The sequence below is a fragment of the Hyla sarda genome, chromosome 1, assembly GCF_029499605.1.
Source record: "Hyla sarda isolate aHylSar1 chromosome 1, aHylSar1.hap1, whole genome shotgun sequence".
Lineage (NCBI taxonomy): Eukaryota > Metazoa > Chordata > Amphibia > Anura > Hylidae > Hyla > Hyla sarda.
This window is the reverse complement of record NC_079189.1, coordinates 465,779,902-465,795,241: the sequence shown is the minus strand read 5'-3', so window position 1 is coordinate 465,795,241 and position 15,340 is coordinate 465,779,902. Positions and strand designations below refer to the sequence as shown.

General features: G+C 44.9%; 1 protein-coding gene across 1 annotated transcript in view; it reads left to right on the top strand.

Annotated features, from left to right (window-relative positions):
- Nucleotides 1–2,744: 2,744 nt before the first annotated feature.
- Nucleotides 2,745–15,340, top strand: part of ALDH2 (aldehyde dehydrogenase 2 family member) — a 59,840-nt gene continuing 47,244 nt past the window's right edge. The window contains exons 1-2 of the mRNA XM_056536111.1: nt 2,745–2,987; nt 13,469–13,573. Coding sequence (XP_056392086.1) covers nt 2,859–2,987; nt 13,469–13,573 — 234 coding nt within the window. The 5' untranslated portion in view covers nt 2,745–2,858. The remainder of the gene's footprint in view (nt 2,988–13,468; nt 13,574–15,340) is intronic.

Below are 15,340 nucleotides of genomic sequence, written 5' to 3'. Positions count from 1 at the left end.
AGAATTCGTTTGGAATACTTTGCCGTCTATAGAGACCTCGCGATGATTGATTTTGTCGGCACTGGCCGCACTCTGAACAACCGGAAGGAATTTCTCTGTCACGAGATTCCTCAGTGGGAACCCAGCCTTACACTGGGTGTTTTGCCTCCCCCGCTGAAGCCATCATGCAGGCTTGGCAGATTAAAATGCGCATTTTTAAGGGAGAGTTGGGGAATATAGCTACTGGCACCTCCCTATGAAACATGAATTTTGTAATTACGCCTCTCACTGTGCCCCCACACAGTAATTAGCTACCCCATTAATAGCGCCCGCTTACTTCAATGAAAAATTGGGGGCCTACGTACAGTGTGGGAGCCAAATGGGGTGTAACTACTATGTAAAGGAAGACAGAGAGACCTAATTATTGTCTGGGACACAAAGGGGGACCTAACTACATTGTGAGGGGACAAACAGGGACATTTATCACAACCTGTGCAGAGGAAAAGTTGACCAGTTGCCCATAACAACCAATCAGATTGCTTCTTTCATTTTTAAAGAGGCCTGTGAAAAATGAAAGAAGCAATTTGATTGGTTGCTATGGGCAACTGGTCATTTCTCCTTAGCACTGGTCTTGATAAATCTCCCCAAAAGTGTGTATTGCTAATTTGTGGGCACAAAGAGGGACCTATTACTGTTTGAAGCACTAAAAGGAGCACAGTTACTGTTTGGGGGCTAAAGGGGGTACTATTACTGTTTCAGTTGCATTGTGAGGGCACATTCACATGGCTAATAACCATGAAAGCCTGTGCAGAGGAAAAGTTGTCCATAGTAACCAATCAGATCGCGCCAATCAATCAACCCCCCTCCCATAGACTTGCATAGCGGGGGCGTGACGTCACACAGGGGCAGAGTCGTGACATCATGATACTCTGCCCCCCTGGTCGGCACCCGGCAGTTTGTGGGCTGGCTGCGCGGCGTACAGCTCAAAGAGGTGGGTGCCGAATGCAAGATTGTGGGGGTCCCCAGCGGCTGGAACCCCACAGTCAGACATCTTATCCTCTATCCTTTGGATAGGGGATAAGATGTCTTAGGGCCATAGTGCCCCTTTAAAGTGAGAGGAGGAACCTTGAGGAAAAAGAAGAGGCATGTCCATTTAGGATTATGGCCTACCATGCAAACTGCGGCGTGGCAATGCACACTGGCACATTACTGTGAGAGGAACAAAAAGATGAGTATTATTACTGTCTGGGCTCCAAAGTGGGCATTATTCCCCTTTGGGGCACTATGGGTGGGCATTATTTCTGTTTTGGGCACATGTGGGTAAAAACTAGAGGTCATCTGTTAGTCACTGGTTACAGCACTACTGTTTTTACCTATATACATACATATGTAGAACTGGTGACCTGTCACTGTATGGGAGGAATATTGGTTTTATGATGATGAACAGTACGATAATAATATTTAGTTATTATATGAGGAACAAAGAGAGATGGATCCAGCTCGTGCAGATAAAAAGATTTTAATCCATAAGACAAGGAGGATACAAGTAACGCGTTTCAAGCGCTGAATGCGCTCTTAGTCATACATTAGTTATTATATGGATGCTACCTCGTGGTCATGCTGTGGCGGTAATATAACCGTCAGAGTACCGTAATATACTGTTGTATAAACTGTAATATATATGGAAGACAACTATTTAATATATTGTCATACCCTAGTAAGGGTGTATTCACACCACGTTTTGTACTACAACTCCCAGCATGCCCGGAGGAAGCTGTAGTTTTGAAACATCTTGAGGTCTACAGTACGGTGTCCATTTTAGGACATCGTCAGTCGTCAGCCGTACCTCCGTCCTCCATCAGGCAAAACACCGTCCCGCCTCCTCTCTCTGACCAATCACCGTCAGGCGTCAGCCGCAACTCTCTCCTTTGTCATCCTAAAGTCTCTCATCCAAAACTCCATCATCCCTCAGACGAAAAACCTTCCTGCCGTGTAGCAGAGCGGAGTCAGTGTTGGCTCTTTGCTATACGGGTTCTGCTGTACACGCTATTCAATGTTATCTCTGCTATACAGTGCTGTGCAGCGTCGGCTCTGCTATGCGGCAGGAAGTTGCGTCTGAGGGAGAATCGTCTGAGGCATGACAGCGTTTTGGATGAGGGACTTTCGGATGAGGGAGTTGTGGCTGAAGGATGACAGCGATTGGTGTGAGGGAGGAGGCGGGACGCCGTTTCGCCTGACGGAGGACTGAGTTGCGGCTGACGACTGACGGCGATTGGTCCGAGGGAGGAGGCGGGATGCTGACGACTGACGATGTCCTAAAATGGACACCGTACTACAGTTTGGAGATCACTGGTCTAAAAATGTCATGTCGGCTGTCAGGACAGGATGGGAGTTGTAGTTTTGCAACAGCTGGAGAGCCACAGGTTGGGGAGCACTGCCATATGAAGTTTACAGCATGTCTACTACGCTTGTGCACATGTATGATGCAGAGCTTAGCCTTAGAGATTGTAGACGTTTTTAACTTTTACGCCTTTGTTCAGACTTTGGGGGGGAAGATCCAGACGACTACCATAGAAATACATAGATAAAAGCCTAAAACCGCACTAGTAGCCTGTAGTCTGTCAGAACAGTGTACACAGTGACTGGGGATCTGCAGATCTCTGGAGAGGAGGGGCTGTTGTCTCCTTCCTATTGGTTGCCCCCAGCTGTAATCTCCGCGGTGATTGGCCGGATACCCTCGTTGACAGGTAGGTGGCGCCCTGCGCTATCAGAAAACCATTCGAACTTTGCAGAAGTTTCCTCCCAGTGTTAGGCAGTTGAGTGACCGGGGTGCGGCGGCTGTTGTGCGGGTAGTGTCTGGACGAGTCATCGGCTGCATCATGCTGCGAACTGTGCTGGGGAAAGTCTGCTCCAGGGTGCCCCATGTGCCCCTGGGCGTCCAGGTTGGCAGGTTTTCTGCTGCCGCCATTCCTGCCCCCAACCCGAAGCCTGATGTCCAGTATACCCAGGTAATGCCCCCGTTGTGGTGTGGTGCAGTGGTCGGTGCACAGGCCTCCTCCAATCTGAGATCGGTGCGATGTGTATTAGCAATGTAATAAGCCCACCGCCCCATTATATTTCCTACATCTGTGTGCCCCTTATCTGGGGATGTGGAGCTCTGTGTGTTCCCCCTGTTCATCTTTTATGGTTTTCTGGCCATGCTGGGAGTTGTAGTTTTGCAACAGCTGAAGGCACTCTGTTTGAAATAAATAAATAAAACTCTGTGCACTGAGCCAATTGTACTGCTCTATCTGGTCCTGGCAAAAGATAAAACTCTTAGCATGCCAGACAGCTTTTTACCCTCAGGTCATAGGTTTCCCAACAAATGTGCCTCCAGCTGTTGCAAAACTACAAGGACATGCTAGGATTTTGTCATTTTTAAACTCCCTAATCCAGTGTACCTCCAGCTGTTGCAAAACTACAACTCCCAGCATGCTCGGACAGCCTTTGGCTGTCCGAGCATGCTGGGAGTTGTGGTTTTGCAACAGCTGGAGGCGCCCTGGTTGGGGAAACACTGCCCTAATCTATGTCTGGTTTCTAATGTTGCATTTAAATAGCCTTTTATTGTTGTTTTACTTTAGGAAAAACAAAAACATTCAGTTATTTTATTGCCTAAAAGCGTGTTCTCCAAGCTATGGATCTGCACAACTCCCTTTTGGCTGTTCTGGCATTGTGAAAGTTGTAGTGTTGCAACATTTAGCAATCCACAGTATGGAGATCATTGGCCTGAAACAATAAGCAACATTGACACAATAAGAATTGTCTGTGTATTAGTCCTGTTTAAAGCACAGAACTAAGTTCACATTTCTATGCAATTGCTATTCACATATCCGAGCAGCTTCAAAACAAGTCGGATCACAAATGACACCACCGGATTTCTACGGATCCCATTTATTAGAATGGGATACATCTGGGATCCGGTAGCTTACAGGAGTTGTGCGGAGGGGAAAAAAAATAGTGCATGCACGATTTTATTTAAAAAAATTTCCTCCGATTAACTCCGAGCAGACGAAGCTCCATATAGCGGAGCCTGATGGCAATGTGAACAAGCCCTAAATTCTATTTTTTATTAGTAGGTAATTGCTTCAGTAAATACGTAGAATATTACTGATGGAGTCATTGTTGCAAATCTTTGTTTTTAGGCATTTAAAAAAATAAAAAAAATAAAAAATTTGTTATGATTCAGTATTAAAAGGCCAATGGCTTATTTTTACGTCATTTATTCATGACCACTTTTTTTTAATCATCATTAGGGTTAAAGCAAGGGTCTCAAACTCCGGCGCCGGGCAGGTGATTTCTTCAGGCATTTAGCCCTGCTTCGGGCAAGCAGCAATAAACGCCGGAAGACTTCACCCATGTCGGCACACACTACTACTGTACCTATATCTCCCTGCTGCAGCCTATAACGAGTCTTCCTGGAGGGATACGCGCGATTGGTGACATCATCGCATCCACAGCTCAGGACGTCTCCTAACGCGCGCATCCCCCGCAAAGAAGGCTCGTTTTGGGCTGCAGCAGGGAGATGTACTGTAGCTGTGAAACTTAACTTGCCTAATAATAAGGGAGGACCTGCTTGTCATCAGGGGCTAACCCATCTTCTTAGGGGGGCATAATTGTTTAAATAGGGGTAATATCTATCTGGGGGCCTGTACACCTATTGGGAACCCCTACCTGATCATTAGGTAGGGCTTCCCAGTGGCTAGACAGGTAATATCTATCTGGGACCTGTGTACCTACTTTGGAGCCCTACCAGATGGGAGTCATATATATCTGGAAACGTTTCAAATCGACTTTTGCCAGAAAGTTCAATAGATTAGTAAATCGTTTCTAGTAAAAAATCTAAGCCTTCCAGTACTTATCAGCTGATGTATGCCCTGGAGGAAGTCATGTGGTCTTTTTTAGTCAGATACTGTGCTCCCTGTTTCCACCTCTGTCTGTGTGGAGACTGTCCAGAGCAGGCGAGGTTTGCTATGGGGATTTGCTCCTTAATCAGACATGGGAGATAGCAGGGTTTGACTACACAATTTCTTTCCTCCAGGGCGCACACAGCAGGGAAGTCCTGGAATGCTTAGGTCTTTAACCCCTTCCCGCATTATGACTTCTATAAACGTCATGATGTGCTAGTAGTTCTCGTATCATGACGTTTATAAAAGTCATTCGGTTAAGCAGGCAAGTGAAGAAGCAGCAGCGGCAGGCAAGTAGAGGCAGCAGTGAATATCGCCGTGAAGTGATATTCACTGCTGCTTCTAGGAGTTTCAAAACTACAACTCCCAGCGTGCCCAGAATCTGGGCATGCTGGGAGTTGTAGTTTTTCAACATCTGGAGGGCCGCAGTTTGGAGACCACTGTGCAGCGGTCTCCAATCTGTGCTCTTCCAGATGTTGCAAAACTTCAACTCCCAGCATGCCCAGACAGTCCAGGCATGCTGGGAGGTGTAGTTCTGTAACATCTGGCCCTTCAGATGTTGCCAAACTACAACTCCCAGCATGTCTGGGCATGCTTGGAGTTGAAGTTTTGGAACAGCTGGAAGCACACGGGTTTGGAAACACTGAGTTAGGGAAAAAATGTTTCCCAACCAGTGTGCCTCCAGTTGTTGCAAAACTACAACTCCCAGCATGCCCAGACAGCCGAAGGGCATGCTGGGAGTTGTAGTTTGGCAACAACTGGAGGAAAACAGTTGGGAGACCGCTAAGTAGTGGTGTCCAAACTGTAGCCCTCCAGATGTTGCAAAGCTTCAACTCCAAGCATTCCCAGACTGCCCAGGCATGCTGGGAGTTGTAGCTCGGCAACATCTGAAGGGCAAGATGTTACAGAACTACAACTTCCAGCATGTCTGGACTGTCTGGGCATGCTGGGAGTTGTAGTTTTGCAACATCTGGAAGAGCACAGATTGAAGACCACTGCACAGTGGTCCCCAAACTGGCCCCCCAGATGTTGCAAAACTACAACTCCCAGCATGCATGGACAGCCAAAGGGCATGCTGGGAGTTGTAGTTTTGCAACAGCTCAAGGTTTGCCCCACCCATGTGAATGTACAGGGTACATTCACACGGGCGGGTTTACAGCGAGTTTTACACTTCAAGTTTGAGATGCAGCAAATTTTCTGCTGCAGCTCAAACTCCCAGTGAGAAACTCACTGGGAACCTGAGCGAGTGAATGTACCCTAAAAACACTACACAAAATAAAAAGTAAAACTATATATGTATACCCCTACACAGTCCCCCCTCCCCAATAAAAATGAAAAATGTCTGGCACGGCACGGTTTCCAAAATGGAGCCTCCAGCTGTTGCAAAACAACAACTCCCAGTATTGCCGGACAGCCATTGACTGTCCAGGCATGCTGGGAGTTTTGCAACAGCTGGAGGCACCCTGTTTGGGAATCACTGGCGTAGAATACCCCTATGTCCATCCCTATGCAAATCCCTAGTTTAGGCCTCAAATACGCATTGCGCTATCTCACTTAGGAGACCTGTCGTATTTCAAGGCAACAGTTTAGGGTCACATATGGGGTATTTCCGTACTTAAGAGAAATTGCACTACACATTTTGGGTCTTTTTCTCCTTTTCTCCCTTTCGAAAAGGTAAAGTTGGAGTCTTTACCAGCATGTTGTTGTAAAAAATGTTTTAAATTTTTTTACAGTACGGTAACTTGCTGGTGTTGCCCCATACTTTGTATTTTCACAAAAGGGGGAAAAAAGACCCCATATGTGGACGTAAAATGCTCTGCGGGCGCACAACAAAGCTCAGAAGTGAGGGCGCACTATGTACATTTAAGGTGATTTGCACAGGGGTGGCTGATCGTTACAGCGGTTCTGACATAAAGGCAAAAAAAAATACTACACCCCTTAAGGAATGCGTTTGAAGAATTTTCATTAAAAATGACATTTTTTTTTTTTTTTTTTTTCGCTAAAATGCTGGCATTATCCCAAATTTTTCATTTTCACAAGGGGTAATAGGAAAAAAGCCACCCCAAAATTTGTAACCCCATTTCTTCTGAGTGTGTATATATGTGTGAAGGCTAACGCAGTTAGCCTGTATTTTGAGAGGGGGCGGTGTTTATCACTATAAGAACCCACGGCGTCCCTAGCACAGTACGCCGCGGCTTCAGGTTGGCGACAATGTCATTGCATATCAGGGATGTGGAAATCATATCGCCCGATGCCCGGGACAAGTAGTTTTGGGCTCTGGGCAGGTGAATTTTTCATAGATTTAGCCCTGTATCGGGCGAGCAGGGACAGACCGACTTTTCCCTTATTTTTCGTTAATGTCAGTGTGAGGTGCAGGAGCCGATGCAAGTCTGCACCTCACACTGGCGCTCAGGGTGTATGGAGGGGGTGGCGGCCCCCAGCTGATTTCAGTAGCCGGGGGCCGCTGCTCAGAGAACCCACCCCGTGCCACAGTCTGTCCTCCTTCACACACAGAAATCCTCCCTGTGCAGTGCAGTCTGTCCTCCCCGTGCAGTGCAGTCTGTCCTCCTCACGCACAGCAGTCATTATGGAGGTCAGGAGCTGTGCACGGACGTCCTCTCTCCCCTCCCCCCTGCTCTGTGTTTTCCCCGTGCAAACTTGCAACCTCTCCGTGGTAGATTAGGTCCTGTGGAGACAGAGCAGGGGGAGGGGGATGGAGCTGTGTGTGGGGGAGGCGGATGGAGCTGTGTGTGGGGGAGGGGAGGAGCTGTGTACCGAGCTGTGTTCGTCCTCGCTCTCCCCCTGCTTCTTGTGTAATGTAGAGCGGGGGGTGTGAAGCTCAGGTGAGGAGGCCGAGCATGCAGGCGGCGGGAAGGGTGGTTGTATATGTATGTATGTATGTAATGTATGATTAGGGGGGGGGGGGGGGGGGGGGGGTGTGTATCAGCGGCGGGTATATGTATGATGTGTGCATATGTATGGTGTGAGTGGATGTGTATGATTGTGTGTGTGTGTGTGTGGTATGTGTATGATGTCTGTGTATATAATGTATGATGTGGGGGGGGCAGTGGTGGGTGTCTGTATGTATGATGTATGTAATGTATAATATAGGGGGCAGTGGTCGGTGTATGTATGTAATGTATAATATAGGGGGCAGTGGTCGGTGTATGTATGTAATGTATAATATAGGGGGCAGTGGTCGGTGTATGTATGTATGTAATGTATAATATAGGGGGCAGTGGCCGGTGTATGTATGTAATGTATAATATAGGGGGCAGTGGCCGGTGTATGTATGTAATGTATAATATAGGGGGCAGTGGCCGGTGTATGTATATGTGTATGTAATGTATAATATAGGGGGCAGTGGCCGGTGTATGTAATGTATAATATAGGGGGCAGTGGCCGGTGTATGTAATGTGTAATATAGGGGGCAGTGGCCGGTGTATGTATGTAATGTGTAATATAGGGGGCAGTGGCCGGTGTGTGTATGTATGTATGTATGTAATGTATAATATAGGGGGCAGTGGCCTGTGTATGTATATGTAATGTGTAATATAGGGGGCAGTGGCCGGTGTATGTATGTATGTATGTATATGTAATGTGTAATATAAGGGGCAGTGGCCGGTGTATGGATGTATGTAATGTGTAATATAGGGGGCAGTGGCCGGTGTATGTATGTATGTAATGTATAATATAGGGGGCAGTGGCCTGTGTATGTATGTATGTAATGTATAATATAGGGGGCAGTGGCCTGTGTATGTATATGTAATGTATAATATAGGGGGCAGTGGCCGGTATATGTGTATGTAATGTATAATATAGGGGGCAGTGGCCGGTGTATGTATGTATGTAATGTGTAATATAGTGGGCATTGGCCGGTGTATGGATGAAGGGGAGCACCGTGCTCAAGGATTCCAGATCCGTCTGGGTGCTACAGCTTCAGGAACAGACCAATTCCCAAGTAATATCAAATAGAAAGTAGAAGCGGCACTCCAAAATATCAATAAAGCGTGGGTTTATTCACACATCTGTGCAGAAAGCGACGTTTCGGCTCGACAATAGAGCCTTTCTCAAGCATGTGTATGTATGATATGTGTATGTTTGTTTTGTACAGGGGCGGACTGGCAAGTGCTGCTGCCAGTTGTGCTATATAATTTATTTATTTATTTTTAGTGTCTTCTGGCCACCCGCACTAAATTGCACCCCCAGAATCCCGCCCCCTTCATACTCACCCGCCAACCAAGAGCCCCACGGATGCACGCAAACGCGCCCAAACCAAAACTACAACTCCCAGCATGTTACACAATAACCTTAACTGTACTACTACACAGTGCAACATGCTGCAACACCCACACAACCATAGGCTGTATCAGGGCATGCTGGGAGTTGTAGTTATCTAGTAACTAAATGCAACTTCCAGCATTTTCTGACACATAATTAGAGTAAATAAAATGCACCACATAAAGTGGAGAAGCAGAACCCCCCCCCCCCCCCAGTAACACAGCATTGTTCAGTGGTTTCCAATCAAAAGACTACATATAGAAGTCCCTATGGAGACTGAAAAATAGTGATTAAATAGTGCGTATATATGTGAATAAGCCCCTTTCCTAATAAAAGTTCCAATAAAAACTACAGATCACGGCACATGAGATTACCCTCATACATCCCTGTATATGGAAAAATTGGAGTTATAGGGGTCAGATTGGGGGGGCTTGCCTCGGGTGTAAAAGGAGCTATCTACAGCTCTCCCACCGCAAATAGCCTGGCATGCTGCGATCATCATGGCCGCTATTAAACCATTAGATCACCAGTGTCTAAAGGGATGTTATATCCATCCCTGGTGGTCTAGTGGGATGGATCGTACTATTTTGGTTAAAATTATTTCATCTACCAGGACAAGTGGATTTTCTTGAGGGACAAGTAGATTGTGTTCCACTTTAGTCCCTTGGACAAGTAGTTATAAAAAAAAAAAATTTCCACACCCCTGCATATGTTGTGTTTAGTTAACAGTTGGGTTAGGCTACAGGTGTATAGTTTTATTTTCCGATACCACATATATAGGTCAATCATGGTTACGATCTGTCTCGGCTTCAAGTTGACAGTGATTCTATTAGTTTTAGTTAGTTGAGTTTTCATTCTTGCCAGACCTGTCACGTCTACAGGTCGGTTCAGTTACTACCCGACACGGCTTCGGGTTGACGACGTTGTCATTATGTGTTTTCATATGTTCATTCAGCATTTGGGGTCGTGCATACAGAGATGTAGCTTGGTTTCAGTTGAAGTTTGTCTGCCTCAGCTTCAGGTTGATGATTTTGGTTATATATTGGTTGAGTGTCATGGTCAGGCTTGCTGTATTAGTGGTGTCATCGCCTGTCACGTCCACAGGTTGGTTACATTTACAACCTACCACTGTTTTAGGTTGACGACTAGGTAGGTATTTTTATATACATATTTAGCACTTGGGATTACGCATACGGTCAGGGTTTGGTTTGTAGCAAGTAACTGGAGGAGACTCCACACACTGTTACTTCCTACTTGGGTTTTATTGCATTTTGCCACTCTTCTCTTCACCTAGCACATAACACGATTAAGTTATACCTATCGGGGGTTCAGCACCACATCACTTTGGCACATTCCGACTTGGCTTCCTTGTTTTCATCCTATGCTGTTAAGCGGTTCTGAAAGGTGTGCTAAGGAGTGAAGGACCCAAGCCTTCTTCCCGTCAACCTTTGTCGGCCGACTGGTTCAGACAGTCAGTCTTTGTTCTAGACAGTACCCCATTCGGCTACAAAGATAGTCTGTGTTGGAAAGCAGCTTTGTTTCTGGGTTACTATAGCTTCCTCAGACCTGGTGAGTTCACTAGTGAAACGTTAAATGATACTTGTTTGAGGCTGAGTAAACTAAAGTGGAATTCTGACCACTATGAGCTTGAGTTGAGCACTACCAAAACATCCTTACCCGGGCTAGTCGTTACCATCCGCTGCTTTTCCACATTTCATAGGTGGTGCCGGTTCGTGTTCTACATAACCTGTTGATCACACGAACCAGTAGGTCGCAGCCGTTATTGTTCTGAGGTGTTATTCTCACCACTCCGCAATTCGTTAAACAAGTACACACTTTAGTGATAGGTTTAGGGGGGGTGACCCGGCTGCGTTATCTGGACACTCACTTCGCATCGGTGCAGCCTCGTCAGGGGATACCAGCCCATGTGATTTGTAAACTGAGTCGCTGGAAATCTAGCTCATACATGCGCTACATCCCCAATCCAAAGTCTATGTCCCATGCTTTCAGTCTCTGGTAATGTTGTCTTGTTTAATAAAGCGTTTTTGTTTCAAATATTGAAGTTTTGCCCTCTATTTTATTCAGGTGTACCTACAAGTGGCAGTATATGGCACAACTCAGACTGCCTGTTAGTTAGCATATCATGTGGTTAGGCTGTTAGGTAGGTACGCTATGCATTTGAGCTGCCGAATATAAATATATATATATATATATATATATATATACAGAGAAGGAGCGACATTTGGCCTTTGGATTTGTGTTTACAAAGCCCCATAGTGCCAGAACAATGGACCCCCCCCCCCCCCCACACACACACACACGTGACTCCATTTTGGAACTACACCCCTCAAAGAATGTAATAAGGGGTGCAGTGAGCATTTACGCTCCACAGGTGTCTCACAGATTTTTGGAACAGTGGTCTGTGAAAATGAAAAATGTAATTTTTCATTTGCACAGGCCACTGTTCCAAAGATCTGTCAAACACCAGTAAATGCTCACTGCACCCCTTATTACATTCTTTCTGGAGATGGGGTTACCCTTGGGTAGTTATAGCTAGCAGCAGGCATCAGCACCCACTCTCTCCAGAAAGGACGCTGAAGAAGAACTGAGCTCATGTAAACAAACTCTCTATAGAACTTTTAGTCAGCAGAATTTTGTTACAGTGGAATCTGGTGGATACCACATGTGTATAGTAGTTAGCGTGCAGGAATTGTATGTTTAGTCACCGATAGTGCTACAAAAATGTTGTGCAGGCTTAGTCTGACAAATAAGGGCACAATGCAGCTGTAAGGTTGGGTTCACTAAGCTTTATTGCTGTATGTCCCAGGTATACATTGGAATCCTGTGGAAAAAAGAGATGCCGACTACTGGGCACTGTAGTGGGTCCATTCACTTTAATGTCCCAAACATAGGTTGTGACTACATTTGGACAACTTCCTTTTAACACGTTTATTTGCACATGTGGGAAGTGGCCCCAATGTAGTTGCTACCGGACGATGTTTAGGACATTAAAGTGAATGGACCCCAGCAATGTGCTGTGGTATAAGGCATCCTTTTTTTTAAATTTATTTTAAAAGATGCCGACCTATATAAGGGATGTACAGCAATTAAACAGTGTGAAAAAAAATGGGGTCAGGAGAGACCACAGCTCCTCCTAATCTATAAAGACCTGTGTTGTGTAACTTGGCTTCAAACCATTTCAGACAGAAATTCAAGGTGCATGGCCAGGATTAGAGCTAAAAATATCTAAAAGGTCTTCGATCTGTACAGAACTGGTTAAACTGGAATCGGGGGGGGGGGGGGGGAGGATATGACAAAGTCCAAAAAACGCACAACGCAGAATAACTAGGCAAATGTATGGCGGACTCTGGCAAAAGGTCACTGGTATGCAACATGAATAAAGTAAAGATCAAGAACAGGAGAAATGAGTATCTAACAGCCAAAGGAAAAATGTGCCATCTGCATACACAACCACACACAATGCCCAAGAGCGTTAACAGTGAGAACCGAAATTGACTTATGTAAAGTAAATACATGCAATTACTTGGCATTATAACTAATCATTTGCAGATATATATTTAGTAACTAGCTAAAAAAAAAAAAAAATGTATCCCAGACATTCACTTTAAGGCTGAGTTTACACTGCATTCAGGCTTTGTCCTGGGTAACATTACCATTCTGGCATAAAGGTATATTGATATATACTGCGGCATGCCCATTCTCTTTAAAGCACTAAATGTAGTCTATTGTGGACCACTTTCAGTCCGTTAACCAAATGTATTTTTTTTTATTTTGCATGACTCCCACAAAATGGAAATATATGTTGGGGAAATAGACCAAACATATTCACTAGGAGACTACACTGTCCCTTTAAAAATAACAGTGAAACATTGACATCTCCTTTTGGCAGGATTCCACGCTCAATGCAAGCACTGAGCATGCCCTCACTCACCATGCATTCACTTGCTTTGCTGGGCTGGGCCTCTTCATTCAACCATTGCACGCTGCTCTGTAACTCTCTCCTTTCTGTTTTCAGACAAGAGTCTGATAGACAGGACAGGAGTGATCACAAAAGGAGGTGATTCCGCTTTGACAAAGATGATGCTGCATAGTATAGACACCACTAGAGAGTGTGTGTGTGTGTGTTTTTTTTTTTTTTTTTGCCATAATTTTTATAAAAAAGATCAAATGTTTATTACATATATTAGATAAATGTTTTGTCAAGATCTACAACATATATAAAAAGTTTTTATTCTCTTCTTCAGCTCTTCATAAACAACGAGTTTCAAGATGCAGCCAGCAAGAAGACTTTCTCCACTATCAACCCTTCCACTGGAGAGGTCATCAGTCGTGTTGCTGAGGCAGATAAAGTAAGTGCACAATTTTAAATGGCAGCTTAATTTTCGGAAGAAAAACTGTTGGAGTACACTACAGAGAAAATTGATGTCTGCTGCATAGATATAGCAGACACACACACACACACACACACACACACACACACACACACACACACACACACACACACACACACACACACACACCACACACATTGGCTCAGTATATGCAATGCCACTGCCCCTGCAGTTTTTGAGCCAAAGTCAGAAGTGGATTTGTTAGGAAGTCATCTTTTATATTTTCCATTCCTTTTGAATACACTTCCGGCTTTGACACAAAATAAATGCAGTGGCAGTTTCCCCCCCCCCCAAAAAAACAAAAAAAAAAACGCAAGAAAAAAATCTGTGTGGAAACATAGCCTCTAAGAGGTACATCAGGTAAACAAAAAAAATCTGCAGTAGCATATAGCATTGCTTACCTGTCTGCCCCAGTTCTGGTGATGCACAGTCTTAAAAAAACACAACCTCCGACTTTCTTAGAAACGTGCCTAGACTCCGCCAACATTCAGCTGTACAACTGTCTGGCTAACCCTTGTGTTTGTGGGATTTTACCACTCTGAGTCCATAGGTTTTGGTGTGTGGTGTTTTAATATTTTTTTTTTTAACATTTTGTGCTTCCAATTCAGCATTCTGAACTACTGTCTTACTGAATTACTGTCTTCTATTTTTGGGATAGCAGCCAATGTTTCTGGTATTGTTTGGATCTACTTTGAGTAATTGTCATCCAAAGTATTCGCTATGCAAACATCTAGTTCAAACTTGAATCGTGTTCTTCTTTAAGTGAAGCAACAAATGGTAGCAATGTGAGGCCTTGTAGGACTTATTAGATAAAGTCTTTGTAACAATCCGAGCAAACCATAGTGAATGTCGCACCAGTCGAAAGCAAGGCTTTTTTGCAATGGCAGCAATTCATAATGTTGTGAGATCTACACAACTATTACTTCACTCTGCATTCACAGTTGCCAGCATTTTTCTGAACATATTCTCCAAAATTTAGATTTCTGAAATTATTATAGCAAAATTGGAAAATGAATGGTAAAGAGATATGTCAGTAGTGAGGCACGGGTTAATTGGGGGTGGGGGGTCCTTTTGGCTTCAATATGAGGGGAAAAAAAAATAATGGATCAAAGTTTATTTTTATTTATATTTTATTTTTTATATTTTTTAACACGTTTGTGATCCCAGAAACAAGTTTTCTACATTCATGCATTGTCAGAACAGTCTCAACCTTGAGTAAGGACACTTGTCTGAAAAGTGTTGGCGTGAACTACAGAGTTGCACATGCTGAAGTCCAGTGTAGTGTTAAAGGACAACTCCAGCGGAATTACACTTATCCCCTATCCACAGGATAGGGAATAAGGGTTTGATCGCGGGGAGTCCGACCGCAGGGACCCCCCTCAATCTCCCTAACGGGGCGCCGGTATTAGCTCCCATGGTGACGTAGCGTCGACCTAGAGGTCGACAGTGATGCCCAGTCTCCTCCCCGTCCCCATACAGTTCTATGGGGGATGCGGGGAGGCACGAATGCTGCCTCCCCGCCTCTCCCATAGAGATGTATGGAGGAGGCATGCCGGCCGCAACGTCGTGTTTTTGGACACCCCAGCGTTCGGACCCCCCGCGATCAAACACTTATCCCCTATCTTGAGGATAGGGGATAAGTGTTTGTACCGCTGCAGATGTCCTTTAATAAGGTTCCAGGCAACTTTCAGATTTTTTTTTTTTTATTTTTTTTTTTTTTATTTG